Source organism: Heterodontus francisci, chromosome 41 (assembly GCF_036365525.1).
Source record: "Heterodontus francisci isolate sHetFra1 chromosome 41, sHetFra1.hap1, whole genome shotgun sequence".
Classification (NCBI taxonomy): Eukaryota; Metazoa; Chordata; class Chondrichthyes; order Heterodontiformes; family Heterodontidae; genus Heterodontus; species Heterodontus francisci.
In genome coordinates this window covers 16,682,164-16,701,164 of record NC_090411.1, presented here as the reverse complement: position 1 = coordinate 16,701,164, position 19,001 = coordinate 16,682,164, and the positions used below count along the sequence as shown (strand labels likewise).

The 19,001-nt window shown below is 47.0% G+C and overlaps 1 protein-coding gene across 2 annotated transcripts in view; it reads right to left on the bottom strand.

The window, feature by feature from the left end:
• Positions 1 to 19,001, bottom strand: part of LOC137353276 (myosin-9-like) — a 230,608-nt gene that overhangs the window by 113,243 nt on the left and 98,364 nt on the right. For both annotated transcript variants that reach the window (XM_068019373.1, XM_068019374.1), the window contains exon 4: positions 7,568 to 7,595. In XM_068019373.1, coding sequence (XP_067875474.1) covers positions 7,568 to 7,595 — 28 coding nt within the window. The remainder of the gene's footprint in view (positions 1 to 7,567; positions 7,596 to 19,001) is intronic.

The window sequence follows — 19,001 nt, the reverse complement described above, 5'->3', positions numbered from 1 at the left end:
AGGCCAATAAATCCCCAGGGCCTGATGGTATGCATCCCAGAGTACTTAAGGAAGTGGCCCTAGAAATAGTGGATGCATTGGTGGTCATCTTCCAAGATTCTATAGACTTTGGAACAGTTCCTGCAAATTGCTAATGCAACCCAACGATTTAAAAAGGGAGGTAGAGAGAAAGCAGGGAATTATAGACCAGTCAGCCTGACATTGCTGGTGGGGAAAATTCTAGAGTTCATTATCAAAGATTTTATAGCAGAGCACTTGGAGAACAGTGGTAGAATCAGGCAGAGTCAACATGGATTTACGAAAGGGAAATCATGCTTGACAAATCTACTAGAATTCTCCAAGGATGTAACTAGTAGAGTTGATGACAGGGAGCCAGTGGATGTGGTTTATTTGGACTTTCAGAAGGCTTTCGACAAAGTCCCACATAAAAGATTAGCACGTAAAATGAAAGCGCATGGGATTGGGGGTAGTGTATTGCAATGGAGAGAAAACTGGTTGGCAGACAGGAAATAAAGGGTAGGGATAAATGGGTCTTTTTCTGAATGGCAGGCAGTGACTATGGGGTACCGCAGGGATCAGTGCTAGGACCCCAGCTATTCAAAATATATATTAATGATTTGGATGAGGGAACTAAATGTAATATCGCCAAATTTGCAGATGACACAAAACTGGGTGGGAGGGTGAGTTGTGAGGAGGATGCAGAGAGGCTTCAGGGTGATTTGGACAAGTTGAGTGAGTGATCTTATGCATGGCAGATGCAGTATAATGTGGATAAATGTGAGGTTATCCACTTTGGTAGCAAAAACAGGAAGGCAGATTATCTGAACAGCTATAAACTGAGAGGGGAATACGCAGCGAGACCTGGGTGTTCTCGTACACCAGTCGCTGAAGGTAAGCGTGCAGGTGCAACAGGTGGTAAAAAAGGTAAATGGTATGTCGGCCTTCATAGCGAGAGGATTCGAGTACAGGAGCAGGGATGTCTTGCTGCAATTATATAGGGCCTTGGTGAGGGCACACCTGGAATATTGTCTGCAGTTTTGGTCTCCTTATCTGAGGAAGGATGTTCTTGCTATAGAGGGAGTGCAACGAAGGTTTACCAGACTGATTCCTGGGATGGCGGGATTGACATATGAGGAGAGATTGAGTCAGTTAGGATTAGATTTGCTGGAGTTCAGAAGAGTGAGAGGGAAATCACGTAGAAACCTATAAAATTCTAACAGGACTTGACAGGGTAGATGCAGGAAGGATGTTCCCGATGGTGGGGGAGTCCAGTACCAGGGGTCATAGTCTAAGGATACGGGGTAAACCTTTCAGGACTGAGATGAGGAGAAATTTCTTCACCCAGAGAGTGGCGAGCCTGTGGAATTCGCTACCACAGAAAGCAGTTGAGGCCAAAACATTGTATGTTTTCAAGAAGGAGTTAGATATAGCTCTTGGGTCTAAAGGATCAAAGGGTATGGGGCAAAAGCGGGAACATGTTACTGAGTTGAATGATCAGCCATGATCATAATGAATGGCAGAGCAGGCTCGAAGGGTCGAATGGCCTACTCCTGCTCCTATTTTCTGCGTTTCTATTCTATAGATTTAAAATACGTGCTGCTTTGGTTCAACATTTCACCAAAATTCGTCCATACAACAAGAATACCAGAATCTGCTTTGATCCCTCTTCTCTTACCTTATGAAACACATTGCACATTAGAATTGAGTGCAGAAGCATTTGTCCAGGCAAGAGACCAGCTTCCTGGATGACCTACTCTTGCTCCTTGAGCAGAAAGGGAGGTTTGTTTAAGTGCATTGGCGTGCTACTTAAAGCATCAGCTGTTATAATCTCAGCTCAGTGTTATCTCAGTCATCCAGCATCTTTGAATCCATTTATTTATTTTATTTTTATTTAGAGATCTAGCACTGAAACAGGCCCTTCGGCCCACCAAGTCTGTGCCGACCAACAACCACCCATTTATACTTCTACTTCGGCCTCCTCATCTCCAGAGACAATGGGTAAGCGCCTGGAGGTGGTCAGTGGTTTGTGGAGCAGCGCCTGGAGTGGCTATAAAGGTCAATTCTAGAGTGACAGACTCTTCCACAGATGCTGCAGATAATTGGTTGTCAGGACTGTTACACAGTTGGCTCTCCCCTTGCGCTTCTGTCTTTTTTCCTGCCAACTGCTAAGTCTCTTCGACTCGCCACTCTTAAGCCCCGATTTTATGGTTGTCCGCCAGCTCTGGTGATCGCTGGCAACTGACTCCCACGACTTGTGATCAATGTCACAGGACTTCATGTCGCGTTTGCAAACATCTTTAAAGCGGAGCCATGGACGGCCGGTGGGTCTGGTACCAGTGACGAGCTCGCTGTACGATGTGTTTTTGGGGATCCTGCCATCTTCCATGCGGCTCACATGACCAATCCATCTCAGGCGCCGCTGGCTTAGTAGGGTGTATATGCTGGGGATGTTGGCCACCTCGAGGACTTCTGTGTTGGAGATATGGTCCTGCCACTTGATGCCAAGGATTCTCCGAAGGCAGCGAAGATGGAATGAATTGAGACGTCGCTCTTGGCTGACGTACATTGTCCAGGCCTCGCTGCCATAGAGCAAGGTACTGAGGACACAGGCTTGATACACTCAGACTTTTGTGTTCCGTGTCAGTGCGCCATTTTCCCACACTCTCTTGGCCAATCTGAACATAGCAGAGGAAGCCTTTCCCATGCGCTTGTTTAATTCTGCATTGAGAGACAGGTTACTGGTGATAGTTGATCCTAGGTAGGTGAACTCTTGAACCACTTCCAGAGTGTGATCGCCGATATTGATAGATGGGGCATTTCTGACGTCCTGTCCCATGATGTTCATTTTCTTGAGACTGATAGTTAGGCCAAATTCATTGCAGGCAGCCGCAAACCTGTCAATGAGTCTCTGCAGACACTCTTCAGTAAGATGTTAATGCAGCATCGTCAGCAAAGAGGAGTTCCCTGATGAGGACTTTCCGTACTTTGGTCTTCACTCTTAGGCAGGCAAGGTTGAACAACCTGCCACCTGATCTTGTGTGGAGGAAAATTCCTTCTTCTGAAGACTTGAACGCATGTGAGAGCAGCAGGGAGAAGAAAATCCCAGTATAGGTGTGAGAACACAGCCCTGTTTCACGCCACTCAGGATAGGAATGGGGTCTGATGAGGCGCCGCTATGCTGAATTGTGCCTTTCATATTGTCATGGAATGAGATGATGATACTTAGTAGCTTTGGTGGGCATCCAATCTTTTCTAGTAGTCTGAAGAGACCACTTCTGTTGACGAGGTCAAAGGCTTTGGTGAGATCAATGAAAGCAACGTAGAGGGGCATCTGTTGTTCATGGCATTTCTCTTGTAGCTGGTGAAGGGAGAACAGCATGTCAATGGTCGATCTCTCTGCTCGAAAGCCACACTGTGCCTCAGGATAGACACGCTCAGCCAGCTTCGGGAGCCTGTTTAAAGCGACACGAGCGAAGACCTTCCCCACTATGCTGAGCAGGGAGATTCCACGGTAGTTGTTGCAGTCACCGCGGTCACCCTTGTTCTTATCGAGGGTGATGATATTGGCATCGCGCATGCCCTGTGGTACCTGTCCCTCATCCCAGCACAGGCAAAGCAGTTCGTGCAGAGCTGAAAGTATAGCAGGCTTGGCACTCTTGATTTCAGGGGTAATGCCGTCCTTCCCAGGGGCTGTACGTCCAGCTCATCCATGACTGGCAGAGACAGGGTTTCATTGAGAGCGGTCTACTAACCCTACAGTAATCCCATATTCCCTACCACCTACCTACACTAAGGGCAATTTACAATGGCCAAATTACCTATCACCTGCAAGTCTTTGGCTGTGGGAGAAAACTGGAGCACCCGGCAAAAACCCACGCGGTCACAGGGAGAACTTGCGAACTCCTCACAGGCAGTACCCAGAATCGAACCCGGGTCCCTGGAGCTGTGAGGCTGTGGTGCTAACCACTGCGCCGCCCAATGTTAGCTTCAACGTTGTATCTGAGATACCAGAAATAGCTCTCACCGTGTTTGTTGCAAGAATGAGTGATAATCATCACGTTTGCCCACAGATACATCCCTTGCGAAGACATGACAGTCTCCAGAGCCTGTCAAACCAGACAAAATTTTGCCTTAAACTGTATGAAACAAAACACTGACACACCAAGCTTTGTTTCTGGCTCCAGATGAAACTGCTTAGTTTACAAATAAAATTGAGCGTTTGGAATGTGCAGTCCCTTCCGGATGGTCATTGCAGTGGTCTTCTGGTACGGACCTCATAAACCTGTTACAAGTAAGCACTGGCTTGCAAAAAGCATATGCGCCAGTGATGGATAATCTGTGAAAATTCTGGTGCTAACAAAAGCATCAGATACCTAAAAAATTAACTCGATACTGGTTAACACGTCTATTGCAAATTTACGTTGTTATTTATTTATTTATTTAGAGATACAGCACTGAAACAGGCCCTTCGGCCCACCGAGTCTGTGCCAACCAACAACCACCCACTTACACTAATCCTACATTAATCCCATATCCCCAACCACATCCCCAGCATTCTCCTACCACCTACCTACACTTGGGGCAATTTACAATGGCCAATTTACCTATCAACCTGCAAGTCTTTGGCTGTGGGAAGAAACCAGAGCACCCGCGGAAACCCACACGCTCACAGGGAGAACTTGCAAACTCCGCATAGGCAGTACCCAGAACTGAACCTGGGTCGCTGGAGCTATGAGGCTGCGGTGCTAACCACTGCGCCACCCATTCACTTGCATTATGCATTCACTTGTTCACTGACTACACAATCAAGGGGTCATACTTACAAATTAAGGTAAAAAGTAATTAGGAAATACAGGAGGAATGTTAAAGGATAATAAGTATGTGGAAACAATGAACAGCTGGTGGAACAAAAAACCCTAACAGGTTCTAAGAATGAACTAGACAAGTACTCTTGATTGTATATTAATTGAGTGCTTAATTGTGCCATCAAACACCACTAAAACAGCAACAATCAGCTTACTGATGCTCAGTTTGGGTTTCGTCAGGGTGACTCAGCTCCTAATTTCATTCCAGCCTTGGCCCAAACATGGACAAAAGAGCTGAAATCAAGAGGTGAGGCGAGACTGATTACCCTGGATATCAAGGCAGCATTTGTCAGAGCATCAAGAAGCCCTAGCTAAACTGAAGTCAATGGGAATCAGTTGGAGTCATACCGAATACAAAGGTTGTGGTTATTGGAGGCCAATCATCTCAGCCCGAGGACATCGCTGCAGGAGCTCCTCAGGGCAAATGTCCTAAGCCCAACCATTTCCAGCTGCTTCATCAGTGACCTTCCCTTTATCATAAGGTCAGAGGTTAGGATGTTCACTGATAATTGTATTTTCAGTACCATTCGCAACTTCTCCGATACTGAAGCAGTCCATGTCCACGTGCAGTAAGATCTGGACAACATTCAGGCTTGGGATAAGTGGTGGCAAGTAACATTCGTGCACACAAGGGCCAAGCAATGACCATCTCAAACAAGAATCTAACCACCTCCCCTTGACATTCAACAGCATTACCATCACTGAATCACCCATGATCACCCTGGGGCTAACCATTGACCAGAAACTGAACTGGGCCAGCCATATAAATACTGTAGCTACAAAAACAGGTCAAAGGCTGGGAACTCAGCAGCAAGTAACTTCACCTCCCGACTCCTCAAAGCCTGCGCACCATCTACAAGGCATAAGTTTCCCACTGGGAAATCTCAACATCCAGAACAAAGCAGCCCACTTGATTGGCACCCCATCCACCACCTTCAGCATCCACTTCCTCCACCACCGACGCACCGTGGCAGCAGTGCGTACTGCAGCAACTCACCGAGGCTCCTTCGATAGCACCTTCCAAAACCCATGACCTCTGCCACTTAGAAGGACAAGGGCAGCAGATGCATGGGAACACCACCTGCAAGTTCCCCTCCAAGCCACACACCATCCTGACTTGGAACTATATCGCCGTTGCTTCACTGTCGCTGGAACAAAATCCTCGAACACCCTCCCTAACAGCAATGTGGGTATACCCTCACCAGATGGACTGCAGCAGTTCAAGGTGGTTGCTCACCTTCTCGAGGGGCAATTAGAAATGAGCAACAAATACTGACCTTGCCAGCGATGCCCACATCCCATGAAACAAATTTTTTAAAACAGGGTATTCAGGGGTGGAGGATATTAACTGGGGATTCATGTGTGCTCCTAAATATAGGACCAGATTGAGACTGTGGAGACTGGGTTTGGAGGTATATGTTTTATAAAAAAAGCTTAGAACTAGAGACTAATCTTTACACACTTATATCATTCACTGTCTGGCTGCCTAGAATAGAAGACCCATCAAAATGGAATTCAGGGTAAATTAGAAATAGGCCAAGGAACAGTGTTGGTAGATGGACCGAATGGCTTCCCCGTTTTGAAACATACTACGAAAATTTGCTCGTCAGTTCAAGTCTAAAACAAGGTCTGATGTGATGATGCCCTCCTGCTTTTCAAAGATGGAAAAAATTCCCAAAGAGGGACAGGATAGATTCAGTTGCTAAAACAAATTTACAGACGGTTTTATATTTGCTATCTTGGGTTTTATCAGAAACTCAACTACTTGTCATGACTAAAGACAATGCTCTTAAGAACATAAGGAGCTAAAACTTGCCTATGAGGGAAATTTAAAATAAAGAAAAATAGTTACATGAAGGCAGCCGGAAAAGCCTCAGATACATCGCTACAAATGAGGGTCCTTCCGATCATTGGACGAGATCACAAATATAAAAGTCACAAGGTCTCAGACTAATGTTGAATGTAGAGAATATCCCTGATGATTCCCTGGACCCAAGCAACAATGTTGATCCCCACTCATACTAACAAAGTGGGCTTGGAGAAAAAAACTCATTGCTGAGAAGGTGAAGCTGTATTGGGTCCAGTGAGAAACACTGCTGTATTTTCCAGAAGTTCCAAGCAAAACAACATAGCTGATGCTGCAGTGCCTGTCTAGACCTACTGGTAGAGCAACTTGCTCCTTAGTGGCAAGTCTTGCCTACAGTGTCAAAGAGTGGCCCAGAGGTTCCATTGATGGTGCCTTCGACCCTTCCACTGCTCAATATTCCTGTCAAAGTTTTACAAAGGACAAATTTATTACATTCAATTACATCTTCAAGACCAATTCTCTTAGCATTATAGTTCTCAACTTAAAATTTACATTGGATCCTAGAAAAAGTCAATGACATAACATGGCATAGCTGATTTGCAAATGTAAGCCAATCAAAACTACTCTTTAAACGTTACCATTGTTTGGAACAATATGCACAAAAGCAACTTTAGAAAATGGCATTTTTGTGTGGATTTGTTAGAGAAGGTAATACTATGGAATGTATTTTACATGTACATTGTATCTTCAGCAGGCAAAGAGATTTGTAGTTTAGCTATACTTCTTCCAAGATGGAAAACAGAAAGAGACTTCTTTTAGGAAACTTTAATCAATGCTAGTGTCATATCATAAAAAATGCATTTAGATAAAAACAGGCAAACAGAAGAATACTCACGTGCACAGGATTGACTGGTCTTCACGATCTGAAATGAAACAAATTAAATTTGTTATTGTTGCATTATTTCACCTTTTTTGCCTGCTGTTTCTCCCATTCTGTCCTCAAAGAAGCAACTCGCATTGATATTGCTGCCAAACATTCTGGCAGCCTTAGAGTGAAATTGTCCAGTACAACCTTGTAGAAGGGTTAAATGTGAATTACATCACAAACAGTGCTCATCGGAGCTATGCAGGTAAGCAATTACTGGAACCCATAAGTACTTTTCAGAAGAAAATGGGGTTATTTTCCCATCTTCTTCAACCATTTTCTGCTCAAGTTCTCTTCCAAAATATAGATAGATGCATTGAAGTTACTGCTGAAAATGACATTTAAAAAGGTCCAAAACCTGCAGATTACCATGAATGGTGACAGGTTATGTTAAAAGTACCTTTTTCAGTGATCTTTAGACCACAGGGCAAAAGCAGCACACTTATGGATACCAAAAACAAATAACCTTTGCTACTCTGGACTGTGGAACATTTAAGCAACTGTTTGGGTAGAAAATAAGTTGTGGCACCCAAGTTGTCACACCATCCTTTTTGTCACTGATACTGAAAAATGTACTACGTAGGTGGCACAGTGGGTTCAACACTGACCATTTCCTCTGACACCATATCTGGCCCAGACTGATGAGATGAAATTCAGTCTGCTGGCAATACATGAGCCTACAGCAACAAAAAAAGAGCTCTAAATTGGATATTAATTGCAATGACAGGTTGAAGGATCATTAGAATGGTAAATGGAAACGGCTACACTGGAACAGGAAGAGATGCCCATTAAATTGGATATAAGTTAGGGAGCTTTATTCTGCATCAAGCTGGGCAAAACCTGGAAGTGCTTGATGTCTGAAATTGACACTGCAGGTCTGAAATTGAAAGTGCTTTATTCATTAATGCTAGTCATGTGCGTAGATATTCCCTTAAGATCAATAATTGACATGCAGTGCTTATATAATTCTCTCACTGGCAAAATTACAACAGCACATGTTTGTGGCTTGCAGTTTGAGGCTGCCTCTTTAACTGCATTGGTACTGCAAAGCAACTTCATAGAGTGACTGACTTACAGTTCCAACTTCAATTACTGGAATCATCCCATTTTGTTAGAGTTTCCATAGGGGTTCTCAGAAGAAGAACAAAGAACAGGACAGCATAGGAACAGGCCATTCGGCCCTCCAAACCTGCGCCAATCTTGATGCCTGTCTAAACTAAAACCTTCTGCACTTCCGGGGTCCGTATCCCTCTATTCCCATTCTATTCATGTATTTGTCAAGATGCCTCTTAAACGTTGCTATTGTACCTGCTTCCACCACCTCCCCCAGCAGCAAGTTCCAGGCATTCACCACCCTCTGTGTAAAGAACTTGCCTCGCACATCCCCTCTAAACTTTGCCCCTCACACCTTAAACCTATGCCCCCTAGTAACTGACTCATCCACCCTGGGAAAAAGCTTCTGACTATCCACTCTGTCCATGCCGCTCATAACTTTGTAAACCTCTATCATGTCGCCCCTCCACCTCCGTCGTTCCAGTGAAAACAATCCGAGTTTATCCAACCTCTCCTCATAGCTAATGCCCTCCAGACCAGGTAACATCCTAGTAAACCTCTTCTGTACCCCCTCCAAAGCCTCCACATCCTTCTGGTACTGCGGCGAACAGAATTGTACGCAATATTCCAAGTGTGGCCTAACTACGGTTCTGTACAGCTGCAACATGACTTGCCAATTTTTATACTCTATGCCCCGACCGATGAAGGCAAGCATGCCGTATGCCTTCTTGACTACCTTATCCACCTGCGTTGCCACTTTGAGTGATACACACACACAAAGCCTTGGGATTCTCCTTAATCCTGTTTGCCAATGACTTTTCATGACTCCTTTTAGCCATCCTGACTCCTTGCTTAAGTTCCTTCCTACTTTCTTTATATTCCTCAAGGGCTTCATCTGTCCCAGCCTTCTAGCCCTTATGAATGCTTCCTTTCTCTTTTTGACTAGGCTCACAATATCCCTCGTTATCCAAGGTTCCCGAAACTTGCCAAACTTATCCTTCATCCTCACAGGAACACGCCAGTCCTGGATTCTAATCAGCTGCCGTTTGAAAGACTCCCACATGTCAGATGTTGATTTACCCTCAAACAGCCACCCCCAATCTAAATTCTTCAGCTCCTGCCTAATATTGTTATAATTAGCCTTCCCACAATTTAGCACCTTCACCCGAGGACTACTCTTATCCTTATCCACAAGTACCTTAAAACTTACGGAATTATGGTCGCTGTTCCCGAAATGCTCCCCTACTGAAACTTCGACCACCTGGCCGGGCTCATTCCTCAATACCAGGTTCAGTACGGCCCCTTCCTTAGTTGGACTATCTACATATTGTTTCAAGCAGCCCTCCTGGATGCTGCTTACAAATTCTGCCCCATCCAAGCCCCTAGCACTAAGTGAGTCCCAGTCAATATAGGGGAAGTTAAAATCACCCATAACAACCCTGTTGCTTTTACATCTTTCCAAAATCTGTCTACATATCTGCTCCTCTATCTCCTGCTGGCTGTTGGGAGGCCTGTACTAAACCCCCAACATTGTGACTGCACCCTTCCTATTCCTGAGCTCTACCCATATCGCCTCGCTGCATGATTCCTCTGAGGTGTCCTCCCATAGTACAAAGACAGTCTTCACAACTGTGCTGCAGGGCCAGAGAGACGGGCAAAACCTTTATTTTGTTTGTTCCTGGTGGCAAATGAATAAAGTACGCATAACTCCCAAAAAGCAAGTTATATTAATTTTACCAAACTTTTCAATAGCTTGAATATATGGTATTTCAATACAACCATGTATCAAATACAAAATTATAGCAAATGAACACTGCACTGCTCTTAAACTCATGTAATTTAAATGATATTTAAAATTTACCAGCACTAAATTCCCAGGATGCTGTTAAGTAGTCTTAATGTAACTTATTGGATATTCCAATTTTTTGCACCAAAAAATCTCTCAATGCATCAGTAGACTGTACAACATTCAATGGTCATGTTGTCCAGAAAATTGGCAAGTCAAAAACAACATTGCCAAAACCAAACATAAAAAATGCTGCTTGTTTTGCCAGTAGTAAAGAGGAACATTAGGTTGGGCATTTAATAAACAGAAATAAAGATTAAATTTGACAAGACATAACTTCTGGAATCACTTTGCTCACTATGATGCTAATGAGACAGCACACATTAGAGTCTGAGCAGATGTCTGAACATTCAGACAATAATCTGCAGTTTGCCTGCTCAGACTAATCGAACAATGAGGCTTCTTGGTCTATGCTGGGCAGTCCAGAGTTTGCCACACCTGTGGCAAATCTGGTCACGTGGCAGCAAACTGCAGCACAGTTGTTTGCAAGAACTGCAAGGAGGAAGGCCATCAGACCAAGGACTGTACGCAAATTAAGTGTTGCAACTTGTGCGGTGCGGCAGGCCATCTCTACAAAACCTGCCCCAAACGCTGCCTCAGTTATGCTCAGGCGGCAAGGTCCAAGGAAAGGCCGGGAGAAGATCGACGAAGGCATCCGGTGTTTGAAAGGAGACGAGCAACCTTCCCTGCAATGAGGAACTTCAACCTGAGAAGGAGAAGAAAGGGGAGGCAGCTGAAACCAGCGACCCAGCACCTACCCTGCACCCGGAAACCCCTCCTCCACAGACAGAATCAATGGAGGAGGAGGCAGCAGATGGACAATCAGGTCAGTGGCAAGTGGTACAAAGGAAAACCACAAAGAAAAAACATCCAAAAGCGGAACAGGCCACCACCCAAACCAGTGGCAAGAGGAGGCTACCTTCTGAAACAGACTACAGCAGCTCCTCTTCACTGGACGGGGAAATGCTGGAACGACGGCCCCTTCAAAAGAGGTGGCAGAACTCCAAGGAGATGGAAGATAAAGCATCCCAGCCCCCGGGCAATGGAAGCTGTGATGGGCCCGGCGTGCCCAAACCCCAAAGCGCCACACCAAACGACATGGCCAGCGTATCCCAGCTCCGGGACACCGAGTGCAAAGACACGTCTGGCGCACCTCAGCTCCGGGAGGCCGGGAGCAGTGATGTTTTCGAGGAGGAACAGAGGGAAACAGCTGAGGACAACCCAATCCTTGCTGACTACAAGACTGCCCCGATATCACCCCAGCGGAACAAACCCTGCATGAAAAACCAGGAGGGGTTTCTGAGCCCAACCAACGTGAAACAGCTTGCGCACACGATGGGTATGCAGGAACATCCCGAAGGACTGCGACTAGCAAGGACAAATGGTATGGGAAGCAACAATCAAATTTTTTAAAATGGCTGTAAGGATTTCTTCCATTAATGTGCGTAGCATTAAATCCACTACGCGGTGTGTTTCAACCTTAGATTACCTCGCCAAGGTCAAAGCCGACCTACTGTTTCTGCAGGAGTGTGGAATACCACACCTCAGCACCTACAGGCAGTGGTCGCGATGGTGGTCCCATGGGCCATCGATCTGGTTGGGGGTTAATGATTGCCGTTCCTCCGGCCTGGGTATTCTGCTGCGGGGAGGTAACTTCACCATCTCCCAAGTTAAAGAGGTGGTGGGCGGTCGCCTCCTCGTAGCAGACGTAATGTACAACAACGCTCCGCTCCAGTTGATCAACGTGTACGCCCCGGTACAACGCAGCGAGCGGCTGACTGTCTTCCAGCAGCTCCCACTGCTGCTGGCGACGTCCAGGCCGGTCATCCTAGGCGGTGACTTCAACTGCATCATCGATGCGGCTGGACGATCCGGCAGTGACGACAGCAAACTGGACGCTACGTCCAGATTCCTAATAGAAACGGTTAAAGATGCCAAACTGCACGACGTCTTCAGCAAACCTGCAGACTGAGCGCAGCGCAGATACACATGGTCAAGATCGGACGGGTCTGCCCGTTCCAGGATTGACTTCCTGTTTGTGTCCCGTGCTGTCACGGTCGGATCCACCGACGTCAAGCCGGTGTACTTCTCCGACCACTGCCTCTTACTGGCCGACTGTCACTTTCAGGACGACCAGCGGGTTGGCAGAGGGACGTGAAAGCTCAGTGCTGCACTGCTGACCCCAGAGAACGCTGAGCAACTCAAAAGGGATTACAAAGGTTGGAGGACTGTGAAAGCCCTCTTTGAGTCTCCAGTTCACTGGTGGGAAGCGATTAAAGAGAACATCAAGAGGTTCTTCATCCACAAAGGTGTTCAGAGGGCGAGAGAGACACAGAGGGAAATGTCCCGACTCCAGAAAAGTATGCAAAATCTGCTCCGGTTGCAGTCAATGGGGGTCGAGGTCAAGGAGGACCTCGAAGAAGTGAAGAGCCAGCAGGCCTCGCTCTTTGCCAAGGAGGCCTCCAAGATCATCTTCCGGTCCAGAGACCGCTCCATCGAGCAGGATGAGACGTGCTCGCGTTACTTCTTCCAAAAGGTACACAGAGAGAGCTCGGTTATCAGCAGCCTGAAGGAAGATGATGGCTTGGTAACGTCTTCGCAGTCCGACATACTAAGGATCAGCAAATCCTTTTATGCTGGGCTGTATGACGCGAAGCCCACAGACAGCAGAGCCTCCCAGTCCTTCCTGTCATCTATCACAGAGGTCTTAGATGACAGCACGAGGGAGAGACTGGACAAGCCGCTAACTCTGGACGAGCTGACAAAGGCCGTCGAGTCCTTCGAGACGAGTAAAACTCCCGGAAGCGACGGCTCACCGGTCGAGTTGTACTCGGCCCTGTGGGACTGGGTCGGCCCGGACCTGCTAGAAGTATGCTCCTGGCCGGCAGCATGTCAGAATCCATGAGGAAAGGCATCATCACCCTCATTTACAAGCGAAAGGGGGAGAGGGCAGAAATCAGAAATTGGCGGCCCATCTCACTGCTTAATGTTGACTACAAGATTCTGTCCAAAGTCATCGCCAGTCGAGTCAAGTCTGCTCTGGAGTTGGTGATCCACCCCGACCAGACCTGTACTGTACCCAGCAGGAAGATCTCTGATAGTCTCGCGCTACTCAGGGATACGATCGCCTATGTACGGGACAGGAGGATGGACACCTGCCTCATCAGCCTGGACCAAGAGAAGGCTTTTGGACAGGATATCGCATGCCTACATGATGGACGTGCTTTCCAAAATGGGGTTTGGGGAGGGAATCTGCAATTGGATCAAACTGCTCTACACAAACATCAGTAGCGCAGTCTCAATCAATGGGTGGGAATCGGAAAGTTTCCCGATCCAATCTAAAGTCAGACAAGGCTGTCCTCTCTCCCCGGTCTTGTTTGTTTGATGTATTGAACCCTTTGCTGAGTCTATTAGGAAGGATGCGAGCATGAGGGGTGACAATCCCAGGCAGCGGAGGCACTCAGGTTAAAACCTCCCTGGACATGGATGACGTCGCCGTCTTCTGTTCGGATCCACTGTCTGTGCGCAGACTGATTAACATCTGCGACCAGTTCAAACTGGCCTCGGGAGCCAAAGTTAACCACGGCAAGAGTGAGGCCATGTTCTTTGGGAACTGGGCTGACCGATCCTTTGTCCCCTTCACCGTCAGGTCAGACTACCTGAAGGTGCTGGGGATATGGTTCGGAAGGGCCGGGGCATGCACCAAAACCTGGGAGGAGCGAGTAGCCAAGGTACAACAAAAGTTGAGCATGTGGGGTCAGCGATCTCTCTCCATTGTGGGTAAGAACCTGGTCATCAGGTGCGAGGCGCTCACGTTGTTGCTGTACGTGGCGCAGGTCTGGCCCATACCCCACTCCTGCGCTGTGGCAGTCACCCGAGCCATTTTCCACTTCATCTGAGGATCCAAAATGGACCGGGTCCGGAAGGACACGATGTTGAAATCTCTGGACAAGGGCGGGAAAAATGTACCCAACGTGGCCCTCATCCTGATGACCACCTTCATGTGCGGCTGCATCAAGCTGTGTGTAGACCTCCAGTACGGAAACTCCAAGTGTCACTACGTGCTGAGGTTCTATCTGTCCCCGGTGTTGCGAAGGACAGGCCTGGTCACTTTGCCGTGGAACGCTCCACGCAGTTGGATCGTGCCGTACCACCTATCCTTCGTGGAGCAGTTTCTGTGGGAAAACACCTTTGACCACCGATCCATCAGGCAGCGGTCTGCACGGAATGTCCTCAAGGCCCTGCAGGAAAAGGAGACAGGGGATCCTGTTGGATGGTTCCCCGAGCAGACCGCCAAAGTCATTTGGCGGAATGCCTCATCACCAGAACTTTCAAACAAGCACCAAGATGTAGCTTGGCTGGTGGCGAGAAGGGCCCTCCCCGTCAGATCCTTCCTGCACGCCCGAAGTCTCGCCCCCTCCGCGCAATGCCCCCGCGGTGGCTGTGGTGGGGAAGAGACGGTTGCCCACCTCCTCCTGGAATGTGTCTTTGCAAAGCAGGTGTGGAAAGAGATGCAGTGGTTTTTTTGTCGAGGTTCATCCCAAGCAGCTCCGTAACACAGGAGTCTGTGCTCTACAGGCTGTTCCCAGGGACGCACACAGAGACAAACATCAACTGCTGCTGGAGGACTATCAATTCGGTGAAAGATGCCCTTTGGTCTGCTCGAAACATGCTGGTCTTTCAGCGCAAAGAGTTGTCCACGACCAAATGTTGCAGACTGGCACATTCCAAGGTCCAGGACTACGTGCTGAGGGACGCACTAAAGCTTGGGGCAGCCACAGCAAGGGCTCAATGGGGAAAGACCACAGTGTAAGGTCCCCCCACCAAGCTGAACTGAGGGGCTGGATCCATGGGAAACCCCTCGAACTGTATCGGGAAAATTTTGTGTGCTGTAAATGTAAAAATGTATATGGCATGACAACGAAATGGAAGGGTTGTGAGGCAACTCATGATTGTATTGAAGGAAACTGATCACCTTTGCACTGTTTGTATTTTTTGACTTGATGCTGTTTTAAACTCTTTGGGAATGTAATTTTTACAGATTTTTATGAATAATGTATATTTTGGAAATAAATAAAAAAATTATAAGTAAAAAAATTTACTTCACTGGTGCATTTCAAAAGACACTTCTTTTCTGAATATTCTGAATAGCAGTCAGTCATTCACAGTCCCTTGCATGGTTATAAGTATTGGTTAAGTCTGCAATATTGAACCAATTTTTATTCTGGACCCAGCCATTTTGTTATACAGTATGTGACAGTAATCCCAAGTCAAATGGAAAATATTAATTTCATCATATGGAACTTTGCCCGAGACCTTTTACTGGACACAATCACAAGTAACTTTTAAAAAGCAGAACAGAGCAGCTAAAGACAGCTGCGCAGTGTTTACCCAGTTTAGTCAGAACAATGGGGGTACTCCTTGATTCAATTAACTAGAATGGTTTTGTCAATGTCAATGGTTTTGTCAATGTCAATCGTCAAAAGCAAACACCCATTGACTTTGAGAGAGACAAACGCCTCTCCCACCCGCCCCCCCCCCCCTCCAAAACCAAGTATGTCTGAATAGCCTTGAATTTCAAAGATCGTTCCAGAAACTTCTGTTTCAAACAACAAAGTGACTCCTAACAACGCAGGCCAGCGCCGACATCATAGCACACCCAGTGTTGCGCCTGCGCAGAACAGACCCTTGCTGTCAGTATGGTGTTAGGCATGCGCAACCAAAAACGTCAGCTCGCCACTCGCACCCTGCCTCAATAATTGTCCTCCCTGGGCTGCTTGCTCCCCGCTTCACCTTCCCACCCCCCAGCCCCACATACCTGCGGGCCACTTGCTCCCAGCCTCACAGCTTCCCTGCCATTCTTCCCCACACAGGGGAGGCAGGGAGACAGACTGACAGGGGGGGTGAGAGCGCGAGACTGCAAGTGGGAGCAAGACTGGAACAGAGACAAAACAGAGGGGCCTGGAGCGAGTGACACACAGGTTGTGGGGGGGGGGGGGGGGGTGGGAGGGGGTGAAGCAGTGAGCGAGTGGCTGAGGGGGGGGATCAGTGGCAAGGCTTGGAGCAAGCAGCGAGCAGACGGATGTCGGAGGCAGCGGCGAAGAGAAGCACGAAGGCAGGAGGGAGCGGGGTACTGTTGGGGGTGGGATAGATCGGCAATTGCAGCCCTGTAGCATTTGGGTTTCATTTGTTTTTGTGATAAATTGAGCAGCGCCATATTTACTACTGGTCGTTGCCAGGGGTGGCACAGTGGCGCAGTGGTTAGCACCGCAGCCTCACAGCTCCAGGGACCCGGGTTCAATTCCGGGTACTGCCTGTGTGGAGTTTGCAAGTTCTTCCTGTGTTTGCGTGGGTTTCCTCCGGGTGCTCCGGTTTCCTCCCACATGCCAAAGACTTGCAGGTTGATAGGTTAATTGGCCATTATAAAATTGCCCCTAGTATAGGTAGGTGGTAGGGAAATATAGGGACAGGTGGGGATGTGGTAGGAATATGGAATTAGTGTAGGATTAGTATAAATGGGTGGTTGATGGTCGGCACAGACTCGGTGGGCCGAAGGGCCTGTTTCAGTGCTGTATCTCTAAAAACATCACAGACAGTGACTTTTCAGTGCATGGGGAGGCATGTGCAAGTACTGCACCACCTAGTGGTTGCATTGTCAGCAAATGAAACCTTCAAAGAGGTGGTCACATGACATGACTACTTGTGTAACTCCGAGTTTGTGAATTGTGCCTGAGAAAGGAGACAGTAACAGAACTCCAAAGAAGGAACTCTCTCTCTCTCCAGCAAAGTCCCAGGGAAGCCATGGCTGCAACTCGACCTCAAATCTACAGATCCTCACAGTCAGCAACAAGGTCGGATAATGCCTCTCTTCGGCCTTCCAGAACCAGAGAAGGCCAAATTGTGCATGTAGCCCAGGGAGGACTTCAAGCCTTGAATTTCAACTCAGGAGCCCGGGCCTACACTTCCGTATTTAAATTCCATTTTTATTAAGGACGCTACTCCAACCTCCCAACTCTTTTTTCCCCTCTGTATCTACGTACGCGTGTGTGCCTCTTGTCTGAGTGTGAGCATGGATATGTTGCGTATTTTACTAATTTTAACTGGTTTAGAGCGATAAGGTTAATAAACTTACATTTTTCTTGTTCAAACTCAAGAAAACCTGTCTCATTTGCAAATATATATTAGAGTAAAAGGAGCAAGTGCTCACCGAGTTAAGTTAAATCACTGTTAAAATGATAAACCCTGTTGCGGTCAAACCAGAGACGGGACAAAAGGGGAGCCTGAGACCTCTTTTTTACCCAGTCATAACAGAAATTTGGGGGCTCTAGTCTGGCATTGTACCCACAAATGAGAAATTGGAAGTGGAAAACCAAATTGATCTCAAAGAAAAAAACACTTCAATACAGATTTTCTTGTGGTTTGACCAACATGTCCGCATCCGAAGCCAGTAGCTCCCCAAGCCAGGGTGAAGTAACTTGGGATAAGTTAAAAACACTATCTGTGGAAGAGTTGAGGAATATGGCTGGGGAGCATGGGATCACTTTCCATGCCAAAGCTAAGAAATCTGAAATCCTAAGACTTGTGGCCAACCAATTTTCTCTCGAACCTGAAGAGTCAGAGGCAGTGTTATGGTAGTAAAAATGCAATTCCAACAGATGAAACTCGAATTGGAATTCCAGAGAGAAGGAAAAAGAGAGTGGAGAAAAAGAGAGACAGGAGAAAGAGAGAAAGAGAATTTTGCAGGAGCAGGAGGAAAGGGAGTTACAGCAGCTTGAATTAACTAGGGGGCGACTGGGCAACCCCAGCGAAAGCATGGCCAATATGGGGACTACACCTAACTCAGGGCCATGTACTGAGCTCTTAAAATTGATCCCAAAGTTCAATGAGAGAGACATGGAAGCATTTTTTGTAACTTTTGAAAAGCTTACTGGATAGTTAAAAAGGCCAGTTGACAGTTGGACCCTCCTGCTACAAAGCAAGCTAACAGGAAAAGCCCATGAGGTTTAGTCCTTGTTGCCAAATGAAAGTTAATCAAACTATGAATTAACTAAAAATGCTATCCTCGAGGCATATGAGCTAGTACCAGAAGCGTACCATCAGAAATTCCAAACCCTCTGGAAACAAGCTGATCAAACTTACCTCGAGTTTGAGAGGAGCAAGCAGCTAGCTTTTGACCAGTGGTTGAGGGCCCTTAAAGTACAGCCCATGTATGAAATCCTCAAGAGAAGTGATTCTATTCGATTAATTTAAAAACTCTCTCCCACTCTCTATAAAGACCCACGTGGAGGAACAAAAAATGCGGAGTGAGGCAAGTCGCAGTTTTGGTTGATGAGCGAGTTCGATCTCATTTACAAGTCCGTAGCCCAAGGAAAAACCTTTCCTGGTCACCCCCACAAACCCGAAAAGAGGTGGGAGGGTGACAGGAGCCCAAACAGTCCTGGGAGAGAAAAAAGGACAGACAGAGGGCCCTCCTAAAGCCAAAAAAAGGTAGTGCTGAAAGCAGGA